Source organism: Marmota monax, unplaced genomic scaffold (assembly GCF_021218885.2).
Source record: "Marmota monax isolate L192 unplaced genomic scaffold, Marmota_monax_Labrador192_F-V1.1 WCK01_AAM20220418_F8-fsc00021, whole genome shotgun sequence".
Lineage (NCBI taxonomy): Eukaryota > Metazoa > Chordata > Mammalia > Rodentia > Sciuridae > Marmota > Marmota monax.
This window is the reverse complement of record NW_026695228.1, coordinates 21,684,751-21,705,686: the sequence shown is the minus strand read 5'-3', so window position 1 is coordinate 21,705,686 and position 20,936 is coordinate 21,684,751. Positions and strand designations below refer to the sequence as shown.

At 47.1% G+C, this 20,936-nt stretch overlaps 1 protein-coding gene and 1 long non-coding RNA gene across 2 annotated transcripts; one reads left to right on the top strand and one right to left on the bottom strand.

The window, feature by feature from the left end:
• Window positions 1–57: 57 nt before the first annotated feature.
• Window positions 58–3,786, top strand: LOC131423892 (uncharacterized). Its single transcript, XR_009226027.1, has 2 exons — window positions 58–408; window positions 1,168–3,786. It is a non-coding gene; the product is annotated as an uncharacterized LOC131423892 (long non-coding RNA).
• Window positions 3,787–6,176: 2,390 nt separating this feature from the next.
• Slc35e1 (solute carrier family 35 member E1) lies at window positions 6,177–20,076 on the bottom strand. The gene is made up of 6 exons (XM_046436816.2): window positions 19,635–20,076; window positions 19,192–19,262; window positions 16,841–16,978; window positions 15,226–15,351; window positions 9,861–10,106; window positions 6,177–9,393 (listed from the first exon to the last, which is right to left on the bottom strand). The coding sequence occupies exons 1-6, from the start codon at window positions 20,059–20,061 to the stop codon at window positions 9,163–9,165; spliced, it is 1,239 nt and encodes a 412-aa protein (XP_046292772.1). The 5' UTR covers window positions 20,062–20,076; the 3' UTR covers window positions 6,177–9,162.
• Between the last annotated feature and the right edge of the window lie 860 nt (window positions 20,077–20,936).

Below are 20,936 nucleotides of genomic sequence, written 5' to 3'. Positions count from 1 at the left end.
GCCGTTTCCGCCCGCCACTTACGGCCGTCGCTGGGAAACCCCGGAAGTAAAGGCAGGAGCCGGGCGGGAAGAAGCAGCGCTGGGCTCAGAGCGTAGGAGGGGCTAGCGAGGCGCGTGCGCTGACCGAGCCACTGGCGCGCGTTTCAGGGCAGTAGGTGAGCGGCGCGCGGGACCTGGGCGTCCGTGCAGCACTGTGTCGCGGATAGAGGTGCTGGCTGGTCGCTGTTTCCGCGGGATCAAGAGTCTAGGGAGTTTCTACTCGGGACAGGGCCTCTGTTTCCTCCTCGCAGGCTCGTTGAGACTACGAGGTGTGCGTCCGGAGGCTGCGGGGCTCGGCGCCCTCACATTCTCCTGGCGGAGATTGCAGCAGGCTTTATTTAGGTGTCCTCCTCTCGACTCTTCGCTTTGGTAAGGAAGACTTTGGCTGGGGTAACCCTTCTCCCCTCAACACCGGCCGCAGACTGCGAGCCCAGTGGGTTCTTAAAAGGTGCACTTTCGTCGCTTCTGAAATGATTATGAAGGCAACGTGAAAATTGTGGGGCAAGATAACCTGAAGTAGCAATCAATAGCGAACATCGATTGTGTGGCTATCTTCTTTAACCCTGACCCTTTTAATGTTCCCATTTTGTTAACGCATGGCCAGCTATACCTCCGTGGTTTTTCTATACAAGTGGATACATACGTATTTTAGGTTCTTTTTGTTGCTGTTGCAAAACTCTCCAACGGATTGCCTGTTGTATGTCAAGTATTGCTCTAGGGCAGGGGTCCGCAAACTTTTTAATGCCCAGAAAGCAAATATTTTAGGCTCTGCGGGCTGAGAGGGATGGTGAAGGATCTTATTTAGATACTTATATAACCAGAGAGAAATATCTAGAAAAATTTTATTTATGAAATTCAAACGATAATTGAGTGTAATTTTTTAAAAGTAAGCGTATACTCATGAGAATAGTGGAGTTCTTTTCTGGGGATAACATTTTGTTTAATTTGGGTTCCAGGTTTGTTTTTCCTGTCAGTGCAAATGTTCACCATTGTTGGCTCTCAAAAACTGGTGACTGGATAGAGTGGCTTATAGATAACAGCTGGAACAAGTCAGACCTCAGCTCTGCTCTAAGGGAGTCCATGGGGGAAGAGCATAAATCAATAAATGAATATATTATGTAATATTAGGGAGAAGACAAGGTGCTCTAACCAGAACGTGGGAGAGTGGAGTCTACCCTGCAAGCTACAGAGCCTGTTTGTATCCTGGCTGGCTGGATTCTGCTGTCCTCCTGTATAAGAAATAAGCAAACAGTATAAAGAAAAAAGAATTTAATAGTTTGATCAAACTGCCCTTGGTCTTAGGGAAGCAGTTACAATTTGTAGGAACAGAAGTCAGGATATATATATATATACACACACACATGGATACATATGTATGTGTGTGGGTGTGTATAATTTATTTATTTGCTAGGCTATACTAACTAGAGGACATTTCATTTTCAGCTTTCTTGACCACTGCCAGGGACGTGGGGTAAAGTTTCCATTCTCAGCATGAGGAAGTTAGGGAGCTAAAACAATTCAGCCTTTAAGTTCAAAGGGTCTCTGTTTCAGTAGGATTACCATGAACTGCTCTTCTGAAGTGAGGTTTTGCACTGAGAACTGTACAATGAGCCAGCTTTGTGACTGTTTCAGGCGGAAGGGTAGGCATGGGATTTTACGTTTATGTAAGGATTGGTAGTCTGGATCTTGCCAGTCAGGATCTATATTAAGAGATCTAGGGCTGGGGATGTGGTTCAAGCAGTAGCGCACTCGCCTGGCATGTGCGGGGCGCTGGATTCGATCCTCAGCACCACATAAAAATAAAGATGTTGTGTCCACCGAAAACTAAAAAATAAGTATTAAAAAATTCTCTCCCTAAAAAAAAAAAAATCCATATGGATGGACTTCAGAGAACCATGAACTAATAGAGTTGATAAAATACTATACATGTATGTATTTTTGTAGGCTGAAGATATACAACATTTATCAGGGTCTTGTTCATTTGATTTTTTGAGATGGGGTCTCTATTATCCAAGCTAGTGTATAATTTTTTTAAAAAAATTTTTAGTTGTAGATGGACACAATACCTTTATTTATTTATTTGTATGTGGTGAGGATTGAACCCAGTGCCCCACATGTGCAAGGCAAGCGTTCTACCACTGAGCCACAACCCCAGCCTTAGTCTAGGAATCTTTGAGCTCAAGCTCTCCTCCTGCCTCAGCCTCCCAGTAGTTGGGACTATAGGCCTACATGCTTGCCCCATCATGGGCCCTCCAACCCCAATATCTCAGGAGAGCCAGTTAAGAATCTTTAAAGCTGGGCATGGTGATGCATTGCCTGTAATGCCAGCTACTTGGGAGGCTGAGGCAGGAGGATTTTAAGTTCAAGGCTAGCCTGGGCATTTTAGCAAGATCCTGTCTAAAAATAAGATGAAAAGGACTGGGGATGTAGCTTAGTGATACAGTGCTTGGCTCGCAGATGAGGGGCCCTAGGTTCAATTCCCTACATGAATAAATAAATAAATAGATGGGAGTGGGGAAGAAAGGTTAATGAGCCAGGCATGGTGGTGCATGTCTGTAATCCCAGTGGCTTGGGATGCTGAGGCAGGAGGAGCCAGTCTCAGCACTTAGAAAGACCCTGTTTCAAAATTAAAAAAGGGCTGGGGGTGTGGCTCAGTGGTTTAGGTGTCCTAGCTTTAATCCCTGGTATCAAAAAAAAAAAAAAAAAAAAAGGTTAGTGAATGTGTATTAAGGAGTCTTTGGTTAGTTCCACTTTCAGGCTACTTTTTTTTTTTTTTGGTACCAGGGATTGAACTCAGGGTCACAGTACCACTGAGCCATATCCCTGGTCCTATTTTGTATTTTTTTTAGAGTCAGGGTCTCACTCAGTTGCTTAGCACCTCGCTGTTGCTGAGGCTAGCTTTGAACTCACGATCCTCCTGCCTCAGCCTCAGCCTCACGAGCGGAGCTACTGGGATGACAGGCATGCGCCACCTCGCCTGGCTTCAGTATACTATTACAAAATGTCAATGCTCATTGATGCTGTGCTGAGTGAAGGACCCTGCAGTGCAGTACTGACACTGCTCACCTGCTGTCTGGAAAGACCTGTGCACCTGCTTTCATATGATCATTTCAGATTAAAATACCATTTATCTGAGACTGAAAAAATGAGCACCGCAGGGGTCTCTCCCAAGCGCCTTTGAAAAGGCCAAACCAGAATCCACTGGTTAGAAGAAACAGTATAAATAGTTCAGACTGCTGCAGAGATATTCTCCAATAATATCTCCTAGAAACTGAAAGACTTTTTTTTTTTTTTTAATCCAGGGACATCTTATTATTGAGCTTTCCCAGTCTTTTTATTGTAAGGGTCTTGCTAAGTTACCCAGGCTGGCCTCAAACTTGCAATTCTCCTGCTTCCGCTTCCTGAGTTGCTGGGATTACAAGTGTGTACCACCGGCTCTAGCAAGACTCTTTAAGTAAAACGATTTTTGTGAAATGTATACCCCTGAGATGATCCCCATGTCTGGGTTGATGGTATTTGGAAGTGAGACCTTTGGGACCTAATTAGGGTTAGATGAGTTGAGGGAGGGGCCCTTTTGGTGGGCTTTATGAGAGATCTGAGCTGATGCACACTTGCTCAATGTTGTCATGCGATGCCCTTTACCATCGGATGATGCAGCAAGAGAGTTCTCAGCAGACTTCAGCTTCATGTTCTTGGACTTCCCACTCCAAAACTGTTAGCCAAATAAACTATTCTGTGTAAAAATTATTCTGTGTCAGGTATTTTGTTACAGCAATAGAAAACGGACTAAGAACACTGAGAAGCAAAATGGAAACAAGTTTAAAACCATATGCAAACAAGTCTTGAGAATTTATCCTAAATTAGAAGGATGTGCTACACTGTTCACTGCAAACTTATTCCATAAAATGGCAAAATTTTAAACATTCAGCCCTAGGGATTGGTTAATTGTAGCACGTCCTTCTAATTATGGTATCATGTACACAGACACAAAATCAAGGGAGAATATTTGATAACACAAGAAAATATTTTTGGCATATTCTTTTTCTAAGGCCATTACAAAGTAATTTGCATAGTTTTGAGAAAAAAAAAAAACCATCTGTAATTATCCACCACAGAGCTAACTGCTATAATCTAATCTCTTGTGGATCTCTTCAGAGAGAAACTGTGTATTAACAAAGCACATTTGTATATTTTCCTTAATAATTTTTTTCTACAATACCTTTATTCTATTTATTTTTTATGTGCTGAGGATCAAACCCAGGACCTCACAAATGCTAGGCAAGTGCTCTACTACTGAGCTACAGTCCCAGCCTTCATGTATTTTACTCACTGGTATATTTAGGAATAATTATTCCCTCTGTACAGGATGTACCTCTTTATTATTTATTTATTTATTTATTTGTGGTGCTAGGGATTGAACCAAGGGGCACTCTGCCTCTCAGCCATAAATGTCCAGACTGGCCTCAAACTTGTGGTTTGGACTCCTGCCTTAGCCTCCAGAGTCATTGAGATTACAGGTGTGAGCCAGTGTGCCCAGCTACCTCCTTCATTTAAATGCCTGCATATAGGTAATTTATTTTTGCTTTGACAGATTTTTAAACTTAAAAAATATATTTAAGCTATAAGTTATGGAATATGTAGTGGGTGACTGAGAACATACAGGCCCATCCATACTGGTGGGCTCAGTCACGCAAAAGTTTGGTGTGACTGTGACCTTGCATTCTGCAGTTACTGAGCCACATATGGTCAGCTAGCTGAAAGCTGCAACAGGAGGAATGGTTTAGGTCCTGCCCTGCCCAGGGAAGAGAGGCTGGTTCTAGGGGACATTGGCCCGGACCTGATTGTGTCCACATCACCAGCAAACTTCTGCCTTAAGGAGGTAAATGAGACTCTGGGAGAAGGCATTCCCACATGGGAGTTTGGACTCTACTGTTTGGCTGGGTCTTCACAGGGCCACTTTTAATCCTGACCCTGCACACCAGGCCTAGATTTGTACAGCAGTGACCCAGTCCTGATGCAAGGACTCGGAAACCTGTTACAATCACAGCAATAAACTGCAAAGCCATTCGGGTTGTCCTTCTATGGGCTGGAGGGTCTAACCAGCAGCAAAGTCCTGTCAGGTGACAAGAAAGGCTACTCCTTTGATGGCACAAACTCTTGTGTGATAAAACTGAGGAAAATCAAAAGGCTCTCCCATGGCAGCGGTGCAGGGCAAAAGGCCCTAGGTTTGGGACAGGTCTCCCCCCCTGGGGCCCAGGTTGTCCTGTGGGCTGAACAACTATTTCCATTTTCCACTTTGTATGATTGGTGTAATCTCGCTCTCCTGGCATCTAATAAAATGATTGTAAACACAAGTCAAATAAAACACTCCAATTCCCCATCGTGCTGCCGAAATGACCACCCTGCACTCTTTGGCATTTTTTGCGTCCCTCTGACACCGCTTCTTGTGCTCTCTAGTTACACATCTGCAGATGAAGGCGGGAGCTTTTTGGGTGGCAGCCTTACACGTATCAGTTCCTGTTACTTGGCACACATTAAGTGCTTAGTAAATCATTGAACAAGGCGGTCATGCACTGAGACGCTGCACGCCACTGTGGCATGCTCATGTCTTCCTCAGCTGGGCTCGGAGGACAGTCTCTGGCAGGGGTGGTTTGAGCAACATGGGAAAACGGGCTTTGGAGTCAGACAGGCAGCTATATGGCCCCAGACAAGTGACCCGGCCTCTTGGGGCCTCATTTTCATCTATAGAACAAGATTAATGAAACAACAGGGCCGAGGGTGTGGCTCAGTGTGCTTACAATGCCTGAGGTCCTGGGCTCCATCTCCAGGTCCACAAAACACACCAGGACTGTGCAAAAAGCCCACCACTGCATCGGGCACATAGTAGGACCTCAGTATGAGCTATAGCACAGCCACCACAATGGGCCTGGATTTCCCGAGTCTCTCCTACCTCCTTGAAAACCCACAAATCACATCCTAGTTTCTGGCCCAGAGGGGGAAAAATAGGTGAATACATCGAGACGGGAGGACCAAAGCCACCTCAGTTGTGGATCTCTTGTACATTTTGTTGCTGGGCATGCTGAACACAGGGTCACTCAAATCTGAGACCCTCACTCACAAACTGGGACCAATCTCAATTCCCTGGAGACCATCATTTATTTTTGGTAAATGCCATCATGAATATACAATTATTCCCACAGAACAGTCGATAGCATCGAAGTCTTGCAAACAGGTGATAATTTAAAAAAAAAAAAATACTAGGAATTTTCAGGTCTTTTAATAAATTAATGTTCTGGATTCTTAAGGCTGTAAGACCTTAAGGTATTCAGGTCTGGTTATGTTCCAGAGGTAATAAAGGGTCTGATACATGGTGTAGACTAGATACACAGCAAAATTCAAAAACTTAAGTCCTTCCTCATTCGAATGTTATTTGGCTTATCTCCTTTGTCATAAGGGTCTGGTTTTCCCCAAAACGAATGACTTAAAATAAGGTGCATAAAAATTTCATACCAAGTCACAACAGTGAACAAACACTACTCAAAAATGCCCTCTAAGCCTGTTTCTCCTTCTGTAAAATGAAGGAGTTGGGTAGGAGTTACTGTCATCGGCCAGACCACGTCACAGAGGCGTGAGGCACTACAACCCCATCAATGAGGGTGACGAGAGCAGAGCTGCCCACAGGAGGAGGAGGGGGCAGCAGGCCAGGGCACAGGCCTCAAAAAGACCCAGTGTCAAGCTGGAACCTTCAAGACTTGAAAGCGTTGACTTTTAACCTGACAAGTTGCTCTAACATGATTGTCGCATTCATTCCAGTGTATGGACTTGCTGTACGTTAATGTACAGAATTAAATATCCCATTTATTAATTTATAAACCATAATAAAACTAGACAGTCATTTCCTCTCACCAGCATGTCTTGCTTTGGAAAAGGAAAACATGTTAATAGGCAAATTTCAGTAACATCAGAAATTTCATTAAACCCAAAGAGAGGCATAATTCATTTTGGAGTTCAATGATATGTTTGAGGAATCACTTAACTATAATCATAAACTACCACCATACACCTTTGCAATGCAAAACTGCATTCACCAGTGAGAACAATTCAACCGCAGATCCACAGCTTCTGGTGAAGGCACTCAGCAAGATCTTTTCATAAATAACACCGTCAGGATTGTGTCTTCCTATTTTACCCAGCAATTGTCTCAAAACCTGGGATCAAAATACTATTAAGCAATGAACAACAGACGGACAAACGGGGATTCTCCTGAGGCTTCTGATGAGTAACTTCGGCAAGGAGCAAAGTGGCCCATTCATAAGCAGATGAAAACCAAACCCTTCAATACAAAATTGCAATTATCAAAAGCAGAAAACAAAACAAAACCAAACCCCGAGTGCAGCAGAAACAGTGTTACTTCCTCTCGGAATGGGGAACCACTGCATTCAACAGGAGATAAAGGGCGAACTGGTGTCCTATCTATGATTCACTGTCCCCACGAGTAGCTAGAAGTTGAGGACAGTGCTGAAGAAACAAGGGCAGATATCACCAAAGACCCAGAAGCCAAGCCAGTGGCCCCCTCCATGAGGGAATGGTCCCTTCATGATGCCAGAAGACTAAGGCCACAACTGGAACCCTGCCACCTGGGGTCCTATAATTTTCCTGATATGATTCTACCCAAACCCAAACTTCTTTTTCTCTTTTTTTGAGGCAGGGTCTCACCTTGTTGCCCAGGATGGCCTTAAACTTTGGGATTAGGGGATTCTCCTGCTTCAGCTTCCCCAGTAGCTGGGACCATCGGTATGTGCCACTGTGCCCAGCTCATAAACCATTATTGACCAAAGAATCTGATTTGGCAAACAAAATTTTAGCTTGGTGCTCCCCCTTCTCCCCTTATCCAGGAGACAATTCATCCTTACACACAACACAAACATCACAGACGCAAAACACTGGTGTTGTCGACCACACCAAACACTGAGATAATCTGGATTCCTTCCATTTTCAGTGATCATGGTCATCAAGAGAAAAGCTTCAGAACTTCATTGCTTCTTACTTATTACCAAACTAGTCAGACAGGCATCACCAGTAGGAACTTTTCTTCTTTTTAAACATTTAGAAATGATGGTTTCTGATCCAAAGCCAGTTTTGCTGTGTCCCCTAATGGAGACCATGGCATAAAAACACACATGACTATAAAATTCTCTAGAAAAATGCAAGATCCTCATAAAATCAAGATCTCCCCACCAAACAGCCTTCCAAGTCATCACTGAAGTGGCCAAGACTCATCTAAAAAGAACAAGTACTACAGAAAAACAGCTTGAACACAACATGATTTCCTACAGATCCTGTGTGCTGCCTGCAGAGGGGACGTGCCCTGCTCTGGCAAGGGAAGAGAAAGGTGGACGAGGATTCCCCTTCCCCTGGACTTAGGTGGATGCCAACTCCAACCTGCAAGTCAAAGACTCAAGCTCCAGGAGTCCAGTGCCACCTGCGGGGCTCGCTCTCTGCAGCGCATGCCGGTAACTGCAAACAGCCTCGGGACTGATTGGGAGACTGGGTCCGCCTCTGTGGCTGTGGTATCCGGAGCAACTCTCCCAGGCTACTGGCCCACATGATGCCCACCTGGTCCTATGCATATCTGAGCAGTGAAATTAAAGCAGCTAGTCTGTCATTCTCAAGCACCACCCCACAATCCTCTCCTCGACTCCCCAGGAAATCAGCTCTTGATCACTCCAGGTCTGTATCCATAGGGATCCCCCTTCTCTGGTCTGGGATGTCACCTGGAAAGCTGAGTAAGAAGTGTGACATACACTGCTTGAGGAAGAACTCCACGTGGAAAGGTGAAATTTGGTCAAGAGCTCCATAGGGTCATGGCCCCTGATGATGGACTCCGGGAAGAAAGAGCGTGCCTGGTCTCCATGTGGATCTCCCTCTGCCCAGAGCCCATCGCCATCCACGCGGCAGTCACATCCCCTTCTGCCCACTCGGGGCCAGGAGCCCCTGGGTCTTGCGGTGGTAAGTTACCCACCGTTCTCTGGCAGGGCTGTACATTCACTGCTTGTCAGAGTCTCTGACGCTGCTGGGGGCTGAGGGAGGGAGTCGCGGGAGGCCCTGCCCCAGCTCCAGGCTCTATACGTCATAGCGGTTCAAAGTGTATGAGTTTGGGTGGCTCTGCCGGCTGTACTGAAAGTGGTCTGTCAGGGTGTTGTTGCGGCCATACTGATAGTCCCCGTACTGGGGGAAGAGGATGCCATTGTGGGGCTTCTCCAGTGGGCTCCAATGGTGCTCCTTGCTGCTCACATCTGCGGTGGAGACTGGGAGGAGGTGCTTCCTGGCTTGCTGGTTTGCATCATACTTGGTCTGCACAGGAAAGAGAGCAATGAGACCGTGGGGCTCATTCACCAGGACACACCCAGGGGGGTCGTCAAGTAGCTCACAATTTGAAGGCCGACACTGAGCAGGGCTCGAGTATGACCACCAAGTGGTTAGTAGACAACCACAGAGAACAGACAGGAAGAGAAGGCAAGTCCTCCCTGTGAGCCAGGCCACGTACTTAATATGGGACTTAATACCTTTGAGAGGAAGGAGCGAATCCCCAGGCAAGGTTCCAAAGACTGGAGGACCATAACTGGAGTGCTACGATGACCTGAGGTCATCTATGCAGGAAAAGGAAGGCCAGGCAGATGGTGTGGCATCCAGGTCAGTGACCTGGCTGGGAAACAGAGCCTGGGCCTCTAGCTCCTGCCAGGGCCCTCCCTTCCCCACTTCCATCAATCTGAGTGATTTCCTGGGTGCGACATGGACAGCCTTCCTCCCCCAAGGCTCACCTTGTTGTACAGGAAGACCCCCAGGATGGCCGTCATCATGCCCAGGACATTGGTGCTGGTGACTGGGTTGCGCAGCATGATCAGGGACACTGTGATGACCATGATTCTCTTTGTGGCATTAGCCACAGAGTAGCTCAGGGGGCTGATGAGGTTGAGGATGCTGAAGGCAATGACATTCTGGGCAAAGTTACAGAAGCCACTCACAGCCAGGAGCAGGAGTGTCCAGGGCCACTGGGAGACATAGGTCTGCAGAGACAGGGAGGCAAGGATGAGTGGACAGCAGCAGCCCCACATCTCCATGCCCACTTGGAAGAGGTGGTGGGGAGGGGATGTTGCATCTGTCTTATCAGGGCCCTACAATCAGTTGTTAGGAATCAAGCCCAGGCATGTGGTCATCGTGTCACACTAGGTACTTTATACATATAATCCCTGATGTGGCACAATAATCACTGACCATCTACAGCCAAGGAGGTAGTGGCTGGGAGAGGTAAGGCCAGGTGCCCAAAGGGTGCAGAGCTAGACAGAAACCAAAACTCTTCTTGTTCCTAGACAGGGGATGGCTGGGAGCTCTGGGGTCAAAGTAATGGTTTACTTATTGGACACAATGCATTCTGTAGGACGGAAGGTCATGGACAGACGGCGCCTGAATGTGCAAAGAACCTGGAAATCTGAGAGCAATGGTGTACACCCATTACAGCAGGCCTCTGGGCAAACTGCTGGACCTCCCTGGTCTGGGTGTCCTCTTCTATATTACCAGAGGGGAAATGGGAGGGATTGATCCCTGCTCTACTGGGCCAACACTGTTCCTGTCAGGATCAAACCAAACTCTGGCTCTGAAAGTGCTACAAAAACAATTTTGGGTTGAGGGTGTAGTGTAGCTTCATGGTAGTGTGTGTATTCAGCATGCACAAGGCCCTAGATTCCATCCCAGCACCAAAACAACCAACCAACCAAAACCAATCTTAGTCCAAATTAACACAAGGAGAGGGGATGTTATCAAAATTTAAGTTAAACCTGGTGTGGTGGTGCACGCCCACTACCCCAGCCACTTGGGACATGGAGGCAGGATTGCAAGTTTGTGGCTAGTCTGGGTGGCTCAGCGACTCTGTCTTCCAAAGTTTTAAAAAGAATAAAAAGGACTGGGGGTTTAGCTCAGTTGTAGAGCACTTGCCCAGAATGTGAAAGGCACGGGTTCCAAACATCCCCATCACGTTAAAAAAAAAAAAAAAAAAAAGTGGGGCTGGGGTTGTGGCTCAGTGGTAGAGCACTTGCCTAGCATGTGTGAGGCATTGGGTTCGATCCTCAGCACCACATAAAAATAAATAAATAAAATAAAAACCCACTGACAACTAAACAAAAAATATTAAAAAAAAAAAAAAAAAAGGCAAAAGCAAACTTCAGTTAGCCATTCTGACCTTCTGTGGAATGAGACCACTGTGATTAAGGTATCTAGAAGTCAAGAGGACACAACTAGCAGAGCTGGACCACAAAACCTCCCTGCTTTCCCCACAGGACCTCTACTGGTCCCAGGACAGCCAGACAGGTGAGGAGGAGGCAGCCGGCCCCTGGACATGTGGCCAGGGAAGCCTGCTGCTGAGTATCTACAGACTGCAGGAGTCAACTTTCCAGCACTATAACAAAACACCTGATGCAGTTAACAGATAAAAAGAAAAGGTTTATTTTGGCTCCCAGTTCTAGAGATTCCTGTCTAAGATTGACTGACCCATGCTGTAGGCCTCTGGTGAGAGTGGCAAATCATGGCAGGAATATGTGGTGGAAGAAACAGCTTGACTCAGCCAAGAAGCAGAGGCAGACAGGAAGAGGCCACAATCCCCTTTCAAAGGCATACCTGCAATGACCTCAGGATTTTCCACTGGCCCTCACCTAAAGGCTCTATTGCCTCCCAATAGTACCATCCTGTGGACCAAGCTGTGAACAACAGGCCTTTGTGGGAATTCAATATCCATGCTATAGCAGAGGTCAACTAGCAAGGGTATAAAAGAGAGAGAAAAATGCAATTGAGGCTAATTTCCTTTTCTTAGGACCATATTTCCTCTGACTGCTCAAAAGTTTTGGATTTGGGACCATTTTGGATTTTAGGTTTTTTGGTTAGGGATGCTTGACCAGTAAATTCTATGAAAATATTCCAAAATCAAAAGATAAAACCAAAAAACCCTCCAACATCTGAACTATTTCTGGTCTCAAGATACTCAACCTCTATATCTAACTCATAACACAAATGTCACTTTAGCTGGGCATGGTGGTGTGCAGCTGTGACCCCAGCTATGTGGAAGGCTGAGGTGGGAGTTCAAGGCCAGCTTGGGCAACACAGTGAGGGTATGTATGCACATACATAAAATAAGATACAATAAAATGAAAAGTCGATTTTTGTGTAAGGAAGGAGCATATTAACACATATACAAGTGTGTTTCCATTTGCAAAGAGAAATTCTGAAAGGTTAAGCCAAGAGTCAAATAATAGTCATACAAGGAGATACGGCAGAGGCAGCAAGCTGGAGGCCAGACCTGTCTGAATGACCTTGTTACAGTTTGGCTTTGGAACCATAAAAGCTTTTGTTGCTGTTTTACGGTACTGGGGACTGAACCCCTGGCTCCTGCATGTGAGGCAAGTGTTCTCCCACTGAGCTGCACACTCCAGCCTCTAAAGTTCCACATGGTCAGTGCCTGGGGGAAGCAACTGGGGAGAACTAAAAACAAATGGGAGCCAAGCCACCAGGCTGCACAACAACCCGATGACATGCACACCACCAAGAACGCTCTCAGGGGGCCTGAGAGCACAGGGTCTCAATAGTTCATCTTTAATGGAACATATTTTAAGGACAAATGAAGCTGCAAAGAAATCTTAAGGTGCTCTCAGAACTCCAGTGATGGGTGTCTCATCCGCAGGGCGTCTCACTCTGAAGTGATCACATACGGAAGTAAGGCGAACTAACGTAACGGCAGAACTCTGGTAGGTTAAATAAATAAGAAATGTGGAGAGAAACCAAGCGTGACAGGAAGATATGTAAATAAAAATCAAAGCAGTAAAGATCCCGGAATGTTAAATCAGAGTTAGAATTAATTACTCTAAACCTGTCCCCACTAGTCTCAAGTCCCAGCATCACCTGCCCCCACAACCAAAGTCCACAGACGCTCAAGTCCCTTACATGGATAGCTGCATAGAATCTACATACACAGGGGTGTAGACTTTACATCATCTCTACATGATGTGTGATACCTGACAGAAGGGAATGTTATGGAAACACATGTTAACCTCCATTGTTAAGGAAATTATGACAAGAAAAAAAAGTTTGTGCATGTTTGGTACAGGCATAATTTTTGTTTCTCATCTGAAGTTGGATGATTCTGTGCAGCTGATTGCAGGTTTGGGTCAGGAAGTACCCAAGATGGTGTTGAACATCTACTGGGCCCAAAGCTGATATCAAAGACTGTGGTGCTGAAGGCACAGGGAGCCAATCAAAAGGGGTCCCTCAGCTAAACCAGGACAATTTGAACAGGAAAAAGAATTGATGTAACTGACACACACATGATATATACAATGAAACTGAAAAAACTAAAACTCCCTTGAGTCCCATAAAAAGCAGAAAATTTCAACTATTCCTGATCAATATCTAAAGTGAACTTCAACTCTTTGCTCTGAAAGTTGGTAATTAGGAGAGGGAGTTGGGGGCTGGGCATGTGTGTTAGTGGTAGAACATTTGCCTAGCATGTGTAAGGCCTGGGTTTCCATCCCAAGCACCGAAAAATCAAAAAAAAGAAAAAAGAAAGTCACAAATCCAGCTAGACCATGTTTATCCCTCAATAAACATTTACTCGTCCTTTCTAATTCAGGTCAAAAAGAATTACATTTCCCTCCTTGTTACCACGGTCACCTGCATTAGTTTCTAACACATTCTCAAGGCTGAATGTGCAGGTGGCAGGAAGACCTTTATTCCAGTGCTCAAGTGTTTATGAATATGTCTGGAGTCAATGGAAACACTGATAGGGCTGATCCCATAAAGGATCTGAGCCCTGTGAGCATGGTTTAGAAAAGTCATAGTGGGACAGAGGGGTAGCTCAGAGGTTGAGCACTTGCCTAGCAAGTATGAGGCCAAGGTTCCAGCCCCAGCTCTGAATGAATGAATAAAAAATTAAAAAAAAACAGGTAAGGAAGTAAGCCAGTCGATCAGTGGGAATGATGCCAGTCGCAGCCTGCAGCCTCAGCAACTTGGGAGGCTGAGGCAGGAGGATTGCTTGAGCCCAGGAGTTTGCAGCAGCCTGGGCAGCATAGCAAGACCCGGTTTCAAAACAAAACAAAAAACATCAAAGTGAGATGTGAAGGACATTGTCAGGACAGGAAAGAGTCACCCGTGCGGGTGTTTACAGCCTTTATGCTCCCAGTCCAAGTGTAGCATCTATTAGCACCTGGGATCAAGCACACCAGGAAGGAAATGCAAAGAAAGTCCACTTCCTGGACTATGTGCAATGTTCTTAAAAAAGAGCCACATGTTGAATGGGGTGGCTGTCAAATGCTGCTGTAGTTTGGACATGGTGGTCCTCTGAAGGTTCCTTGTTGGGAGGCTTGGTCTTCAGTGTGGTGGGGTTGAGGTGGTAGGATCTTGAGGAGGTGGGGCTCAGTGGGAGGTTCTTAAGTGAACAGGAAGCAGATCCTGTAAGAAATTTGCTGCAATTTGGATAAATGTCCCCACAGGCCCATGTATTAAAGGCTTGGTTGCCAGCCAGTGGCTCTATTGGGAAGTGATGGAACCATTAGTGGGTAGGGCCTAGTGGGAGGAAGTTAGGTCATTGGGGGGTGTGCCTTTGGAGGGGATATTGGGAAAACTGGATCCTTCCTGTTTCTCTTTTTTTGCTTCCTGTCCACCATGACATGAGGAGACTTCCTCTGACATGTGCTTTCTGCATAATATACTGTGCCACAAAAGCCTTAAGGTAACAGGGCCAAGAAACCATGGACTGAAGCCTTTGAAACTGATTCAAAACCTTTCCTCCTTTTAAACTGATTATCTCAGGTATTTTGTCATAGCAACGGAAAGCTGAGAAACATAGAATTTTAGATCCCACAGTTTCTGGTTTCTTGTTTCATGCACAATCCCACCATTCTCGACCACCATGTAATATAGTCAGGGGAGACCTCACCCAAGCCTGTTCCATGCTGTTTGGACGTTGGAGCTAAACCAACCTCTTTATACTGTCAGTTTGCCTCAGATATTTCATAAACAGAAAATGGACTAATACAGATACCAAAAGACTGCTCCAAAGTGGCCACAGAACCATAGCTCCCCAACAAAGCACCTATTTTGAAATTACTTAAGAAAATGGTGAGTTCTTAGTGGTGGCCAACTCACCAAGTCACTGCTGACCAGGAAAGCTGAGAGGTCCACCAGCACCCATGTGGGGATCATAAAGAAGACAGCGTGGCAGCCCAGGATGTTCAGCAGGCGGAGATGGTGGATCCGTGAATCTCTCAATACCTGAAGACGATTCAAAGTATAAGTGGCAAGAGTACTCCAGGTACTCAGGCCCAAACACAGTGACTGTATGTTAACCTTGACATCTGACCTTGGGCAGCAAACCTGCAATTGCATCTATGAGACATACAGCACATGCATGAAATAAGCACTATGTTCCATGTATAAAGACCTGAGGAAAAAAAAGGAGCAACACTCAATGCTGGAGAAGACGCAGTGAAACAGGTGTCTGATATTCTACTGGTTTAAGTCTAAACTGGTCTTCTTGAAAAGAACCAGGCAACATATAGAAAAGTTATAAACATCTCATATCCTCTGACCCAAGAACTATTAGTCTACCGTAAGGAAAAACCTGAGTCAGAAAAATGTTATGCACAAAGATGTTCATCACTGAAACATTTACAATGAAAAATGGAAAACAGACTGATTCCCAGTGGGGGAACTGACTGCATCACTGTGGCATCTGGAAAGTATGTGAGAATTACATTAATTAATAGCAACAATTTTTAAAAAATATTTATTTTTTAGTTGTAGTTGAACACAATATTTTTATTTCATTTATTTATTTTTATGTGGTGCTGAGGATCGAACCCAGAGCCTCGCACATGTGAGGTGAGTGCTCTACTGCTGAGCCACAACCCCAGCCCCTAATAGCAATAATTTTTAATGATATGGGAGGATGCTATTCTATAAGAGCAAATGAACAAAGCAAAAATTTAAATGTACCTAAAATACTGCAAATCTAAGAACTTAGTGGGGAAAAAAGTTAACATTAGGAGTAATCATAACTTAGGCTGGGGTGTAGCTCAGTGGTAGAGAACTTTCCCAGCATGCACAAGGCCCTGGCTTCAACCCCCAGCACTGCAACAAAAACAACAAAACAGAATACTTATTATCTTTATGAACTTTAGGGAACTATATTGTAGATCTGACTCCATAAAGTAGACACCCTTCGGCAGGAAGACAGGTTTCTTGATTCTTTTTCTCTAGCATCCACCCACAGTAACTGGCACATATTAGGTGTTCAATAAGTTTTTTTTTTTTTTTTTAATTTAGCTGGGAGTAGTGCATGCCTATAATCCAGTGGCTCTGATGTCTGAGGCAGGAGGATGCCAAGTTCAAAGCCAGCCTCCACAACTTAGTGAGGCACTAGGAAGTTGCCTAGCGAGACTTTGTCTCAAAAAATAAAAAGGCCCAGGGATGTGGCTCAATGGTTAAGTGCTCCTTGGCTCAATTCCTGGTACCCAAAGTAAACAGCCAAACAAATAATTTATTGGGCTTTTCTCTTATTTTTCCACATTGCACATATTAATGTTATAATAGAAAAAAATATCAACAAAATGATGAACAGAAAATCAGAAGAAACAAGCAGAAAGGGCAACAAGAATTCTTTTCTCTAACATCAAGAAATCACTACTTGACCAGTGTTTCCAAAGCCTGCCATCCCCATACTGCAGAAACATCATGCTAGTCTGTGAGGGTGCCCAAATACCTTTTTGGAGAATATGTTCTGAAGCGAGAAGCACAGTGTGGCAGCAAGGGCACTGACAAGTCCCCACATGTCAAATGACAATTCGGTGACGGTGGCCAGCAGGACGCCGCTGATGATGGGGATGAGTGACAAGTACACCTGGAGGAGGAGGGCAGGACCGTCAGAGCAGAGAGGGGCCACCCACCCCAAGGCCTGCAGGGAAGTCTCAGCTTCTCTCTTCTCCCTCACCTAAGATATGCGTCTGCCACTTTGGAATTTAGTGCTGCTGTGACAGAGCTGTTGGGGGTAAGTGGGAGAAGATGGAGCACCTGGGGCAGGGCTTGTGTCCTTGTGGGCAGTCCTGCCCATATTGTCACCCCCATCAAGAACCCTGCCCAGGGCCACAGCTGGGCCTGGTCTTAACCTAGGAAATCTATCCAGCTGCTGGCCAAGCATCAGGATTTGAAACCCTAGTCCTCCGAGAGGCTTCCCACCACTCACTCTTATTTCAGGCTCTAATACAGTCACCTGGCTAGGACATTCCACCTTTTCCTGCTAGTGACCTCTTACCCCAGAGGTCTCAGTTCATCCACCCAGAAGAACTGATCTTGACCTCCCTATACCCTGGTAGGTTCCTGTGCTGTGTTCCCACTGCCCAGGCCTGAGCTTATACAGTAAAGGGCTCTCTACCCACTAGAAAAGGCACCACATCATCTGGCCTACATGGGACTAGGCCCAGCTTTAGGGAAAGTCATGTTTGCTGCTCTCTCCAGGTGACCAGCACACAGCAGCCACTCAGCAACTGCTGGTTGAATGAACCAGCAGCAAACATGATAAGAGGCCTTCCAACAGGCACAGAATTCCAGGTGGCTAAATAGCTCCCAGTTTCCAGAATCCATACCTCATGTCTGACTCTCCTGACTCCTGAGCTACAAAGAATATTCTCAAAATAGGTAGATGTCCCTGAAGGGGCAGACTGAAGGTAACAGACTGGAGGGCCTGAATTCCAGCTTATGCCTTCCTGGCTATGGCTCTCAGGTATAGGACTCTCTTCTCTGAAGTTCAGTTTTTTCCTTGAGATCAGGTAACAAAGATCTGCCTTATCTGCTTTGTGGGGTGGGTCCAGAAATTATCACATCGTTATCATTAGTCTGTCTACCTATCAGGGCTAATCCCTAGTCTTTTCCAAACTGTGTGAAGTTTCTGGCAACTTGCCAAGCTGGGTATAATGTCCTGTCCAACGAGAAACCTGATAAACACACATGCTATCAGGTGACGTAGCTGTACACCTCCCAGGCAATTCTGACCCCCAGGAGGCCAATCACACCTGATGTCACCATAGGGAAGTGCTACAGAGCACACACAGGACTTGTTAGGATAAAGACAGGCTAGAATAAAAATCCTGGCCAGAGGTGGCCCAATTTTTAAAAGCTGATCCAGGGCAATGCTGCTCTGAGTTACATAAAGTACAGGATGCCAGAAACCGACCACTTGGAAGAGGCATTGTGTCCAGCATGAAATGGGTTCCAGCTGGGACAACAGGAGTCTCGTTTCCACTTCCAGACACAAGGCAAGGCTGGTTCTGGCTAAACTCACAGGTTCTCTTGCACTGAGCCAGGAAATACCCTGGCTTGGCATCTTCAACAGGCTCTGGACTGTGCCAGGAGCATCTTCTTTGTGCAGCCTTGAGTCCCACTTGCTATTTTCCCTCCCATCACAATTCCTGACTGGTTTAATTTCTAAGACTTTGCTGGATTTTGCCAACACCAAACTCCTTTGTCTAGCATCGTATGATCCCCAAAGTCCCCTATCTAAACATTTTTTCTTGGAGAGAAGTAAAAATCTTGAGAGTTCCGATCCATTCCCTGGTCCCACTGCAGGTACCTTGCCAAGATGGGACCAAGCCATCCATCACCTACCAGCAATGCAGGCAGGGAATCAAAACTCAATGAAAGGGCTGGGGCTTGTAGCTCAGTGGTAGGGTGTTTGCTTAGCGCATATGAAGCACTGGGTTTGATCCTCAGCACCACATAACAAGAAATAAATAAAATAAAGGTATTGTGTCCATCAACATCTTAAAAAAATCAACTATAGAAAGAAAGAAAGAAAGAAAGAGAGTTAGACCTGAGAGGGATGGAGGTTTTCCTGAAACTAAACCACAGAGATCACTCAGGGATACACATCCCACACACCACTGTTTGCAGGGTGATTCCAGGACATTAGCAGTAAAAGGGCCACTGGAGAACTCTACACTGACTTCCTTATTTGACAGGAAGCCAGGCGGTCTGCAGGCCAGAAGCCTGAACCACCAGTTACCAGTTGGAGAATTGCTGGGAATCCCCCATCTGCCCAGGCTCCTGCCAGGGCATTACCTTGGTGCTCTGCTTCTCCTTCATGATGATCCGGGACAGGAGGACCACCCAGATGGGCATGGTGGCCTTGACTGCAAAAAGAGGGAGGGGCATTCAGTGGGCTGCCTGACTTCCCCGAATTCACCAGGAGTCTGTTCTACCTCTCGTGAGATGGAGGTTTTGGCAGCCCCTCGGACTTCTTCAGTCCTTCGCTTTTTGTAGGGTTTCTTCCCAACCCCAACAGTTGGGCTCGCCTTACTCAGCTTCCAGTTCCTTTCTAACCCCTTTCCTCCCCGAGAGTCTGGTGCCTGGCCCTTCTCAGCCCAAAGTTCTGGCGGCTTCTCAGACTTAGTTCTGGGTTTTTGTCTACCGGGAAGCGCCCAAGGAGATGCATCCTAACCCTGCACCGAGGCCCCAGGCGGCGCGCCCCAGCCACCGCCCCCCTGGCCGGACGTGACACCTACCAGTGTGCGCGTAGGACACCGGCACTTTCCAGATGCTGACGTGCGCTGACACGGACGCGAAATACTTGCCAAAGGCGAGTGGCAGCACGTAGCGAGGGTAGAAGCGTGGCGGCAGCAGCGGCCCAGCCGATGGATGCGGGCCGGGCCCGGGGACCGAGACAGGCGGCGCGGGGGGCACACGCCAGGCGCGCAGGAGCGGCGGGAGTCCCGCGCACAGCGCTAGGATGTGGCACAGCGACACGGTCACCGGGAACGGGAAGGCGCTAAGAATCACCTTGTTGACCACGTTGCCGCCCGCGCTCAAGGCGTACCACAGCAGGCACAGCGCTGCCACCCGCGCGCCCTCGCGCGCCCCTCCGCCACTGCCCGCCGCACCCTGGCCCCCAGCGCCCGCGCCCGAGCCCACCGCTGCTGCCGCAGCCGCCATCCTGCCCGAGCGGCCGCCCCTTCCCGCCAGCCCGACGGCCCGACGCCGGGCGGGGGCGGGGCCGGCGCGTCAGCTAGCGCCGCTCTTCATTGGTAGTTGTTCTTGTACGTCACCGCCGCGCGCCGACCGATGCGCCAGCCACCACGTCTGGAGTGCAGGCCCCGCCCTCTTGGAGATACGTTACCGGAAGGGGCGGTTCCAAACACGGAAGTGAAACGAGGGTACTCGTACCGGGAGTGGAGCTCGTTTTTCCCTCTTGGGCTTCTCTTGGGGACCCTTGCGGAGCCCCGAACGGAATGGGCGAGTGGAGGCGCGAGAGTGCTGCCGTGTTGGAGTCTGGATGGGCGATCAAGCTGGAGGTTTAAACCTCGGGCTTAGCGGCACATCGGCGACCTCCAAGCAAGATTCCTGAAGAGCTAAACGGTTTCGGACACCGAGAAGTTAAAAAACCTTCCGGGGAAAAAACTAGACTGTGAAAAGATTTCCTTGAGCCAGATTAACACTGCAGTGCCAGGGCGGACGCGCGTAGTCGGACTCCGACGAAAGGGCCAGCCCTGACCTTGTTCTCAGCGAGTTGTGGGAGCCACCGACGTGTGCGGCTGACGAGCCTGGTCCGAGCATCATCCCTCCGAATCCGAGGAACGCTGTGCGGTAGGTGTTAACTATCTCCATTTCGCAGACTGGCAGACCGAAGCCCAGAGGGGAAGCGACTTGTCTCAGGTGACACGGCTAATTTGGGGGCCGTGGCCATAACAGCTTGGACACCTGTCTCCAGAACGCTGCAGAAGTGGGCAGTACTTGGCACGACAAAAGATGCCCAAGGACCGCCCGGATAGACCACTCCCTCAAGCGCCAGTGGAGGAAGAGAAGACTGT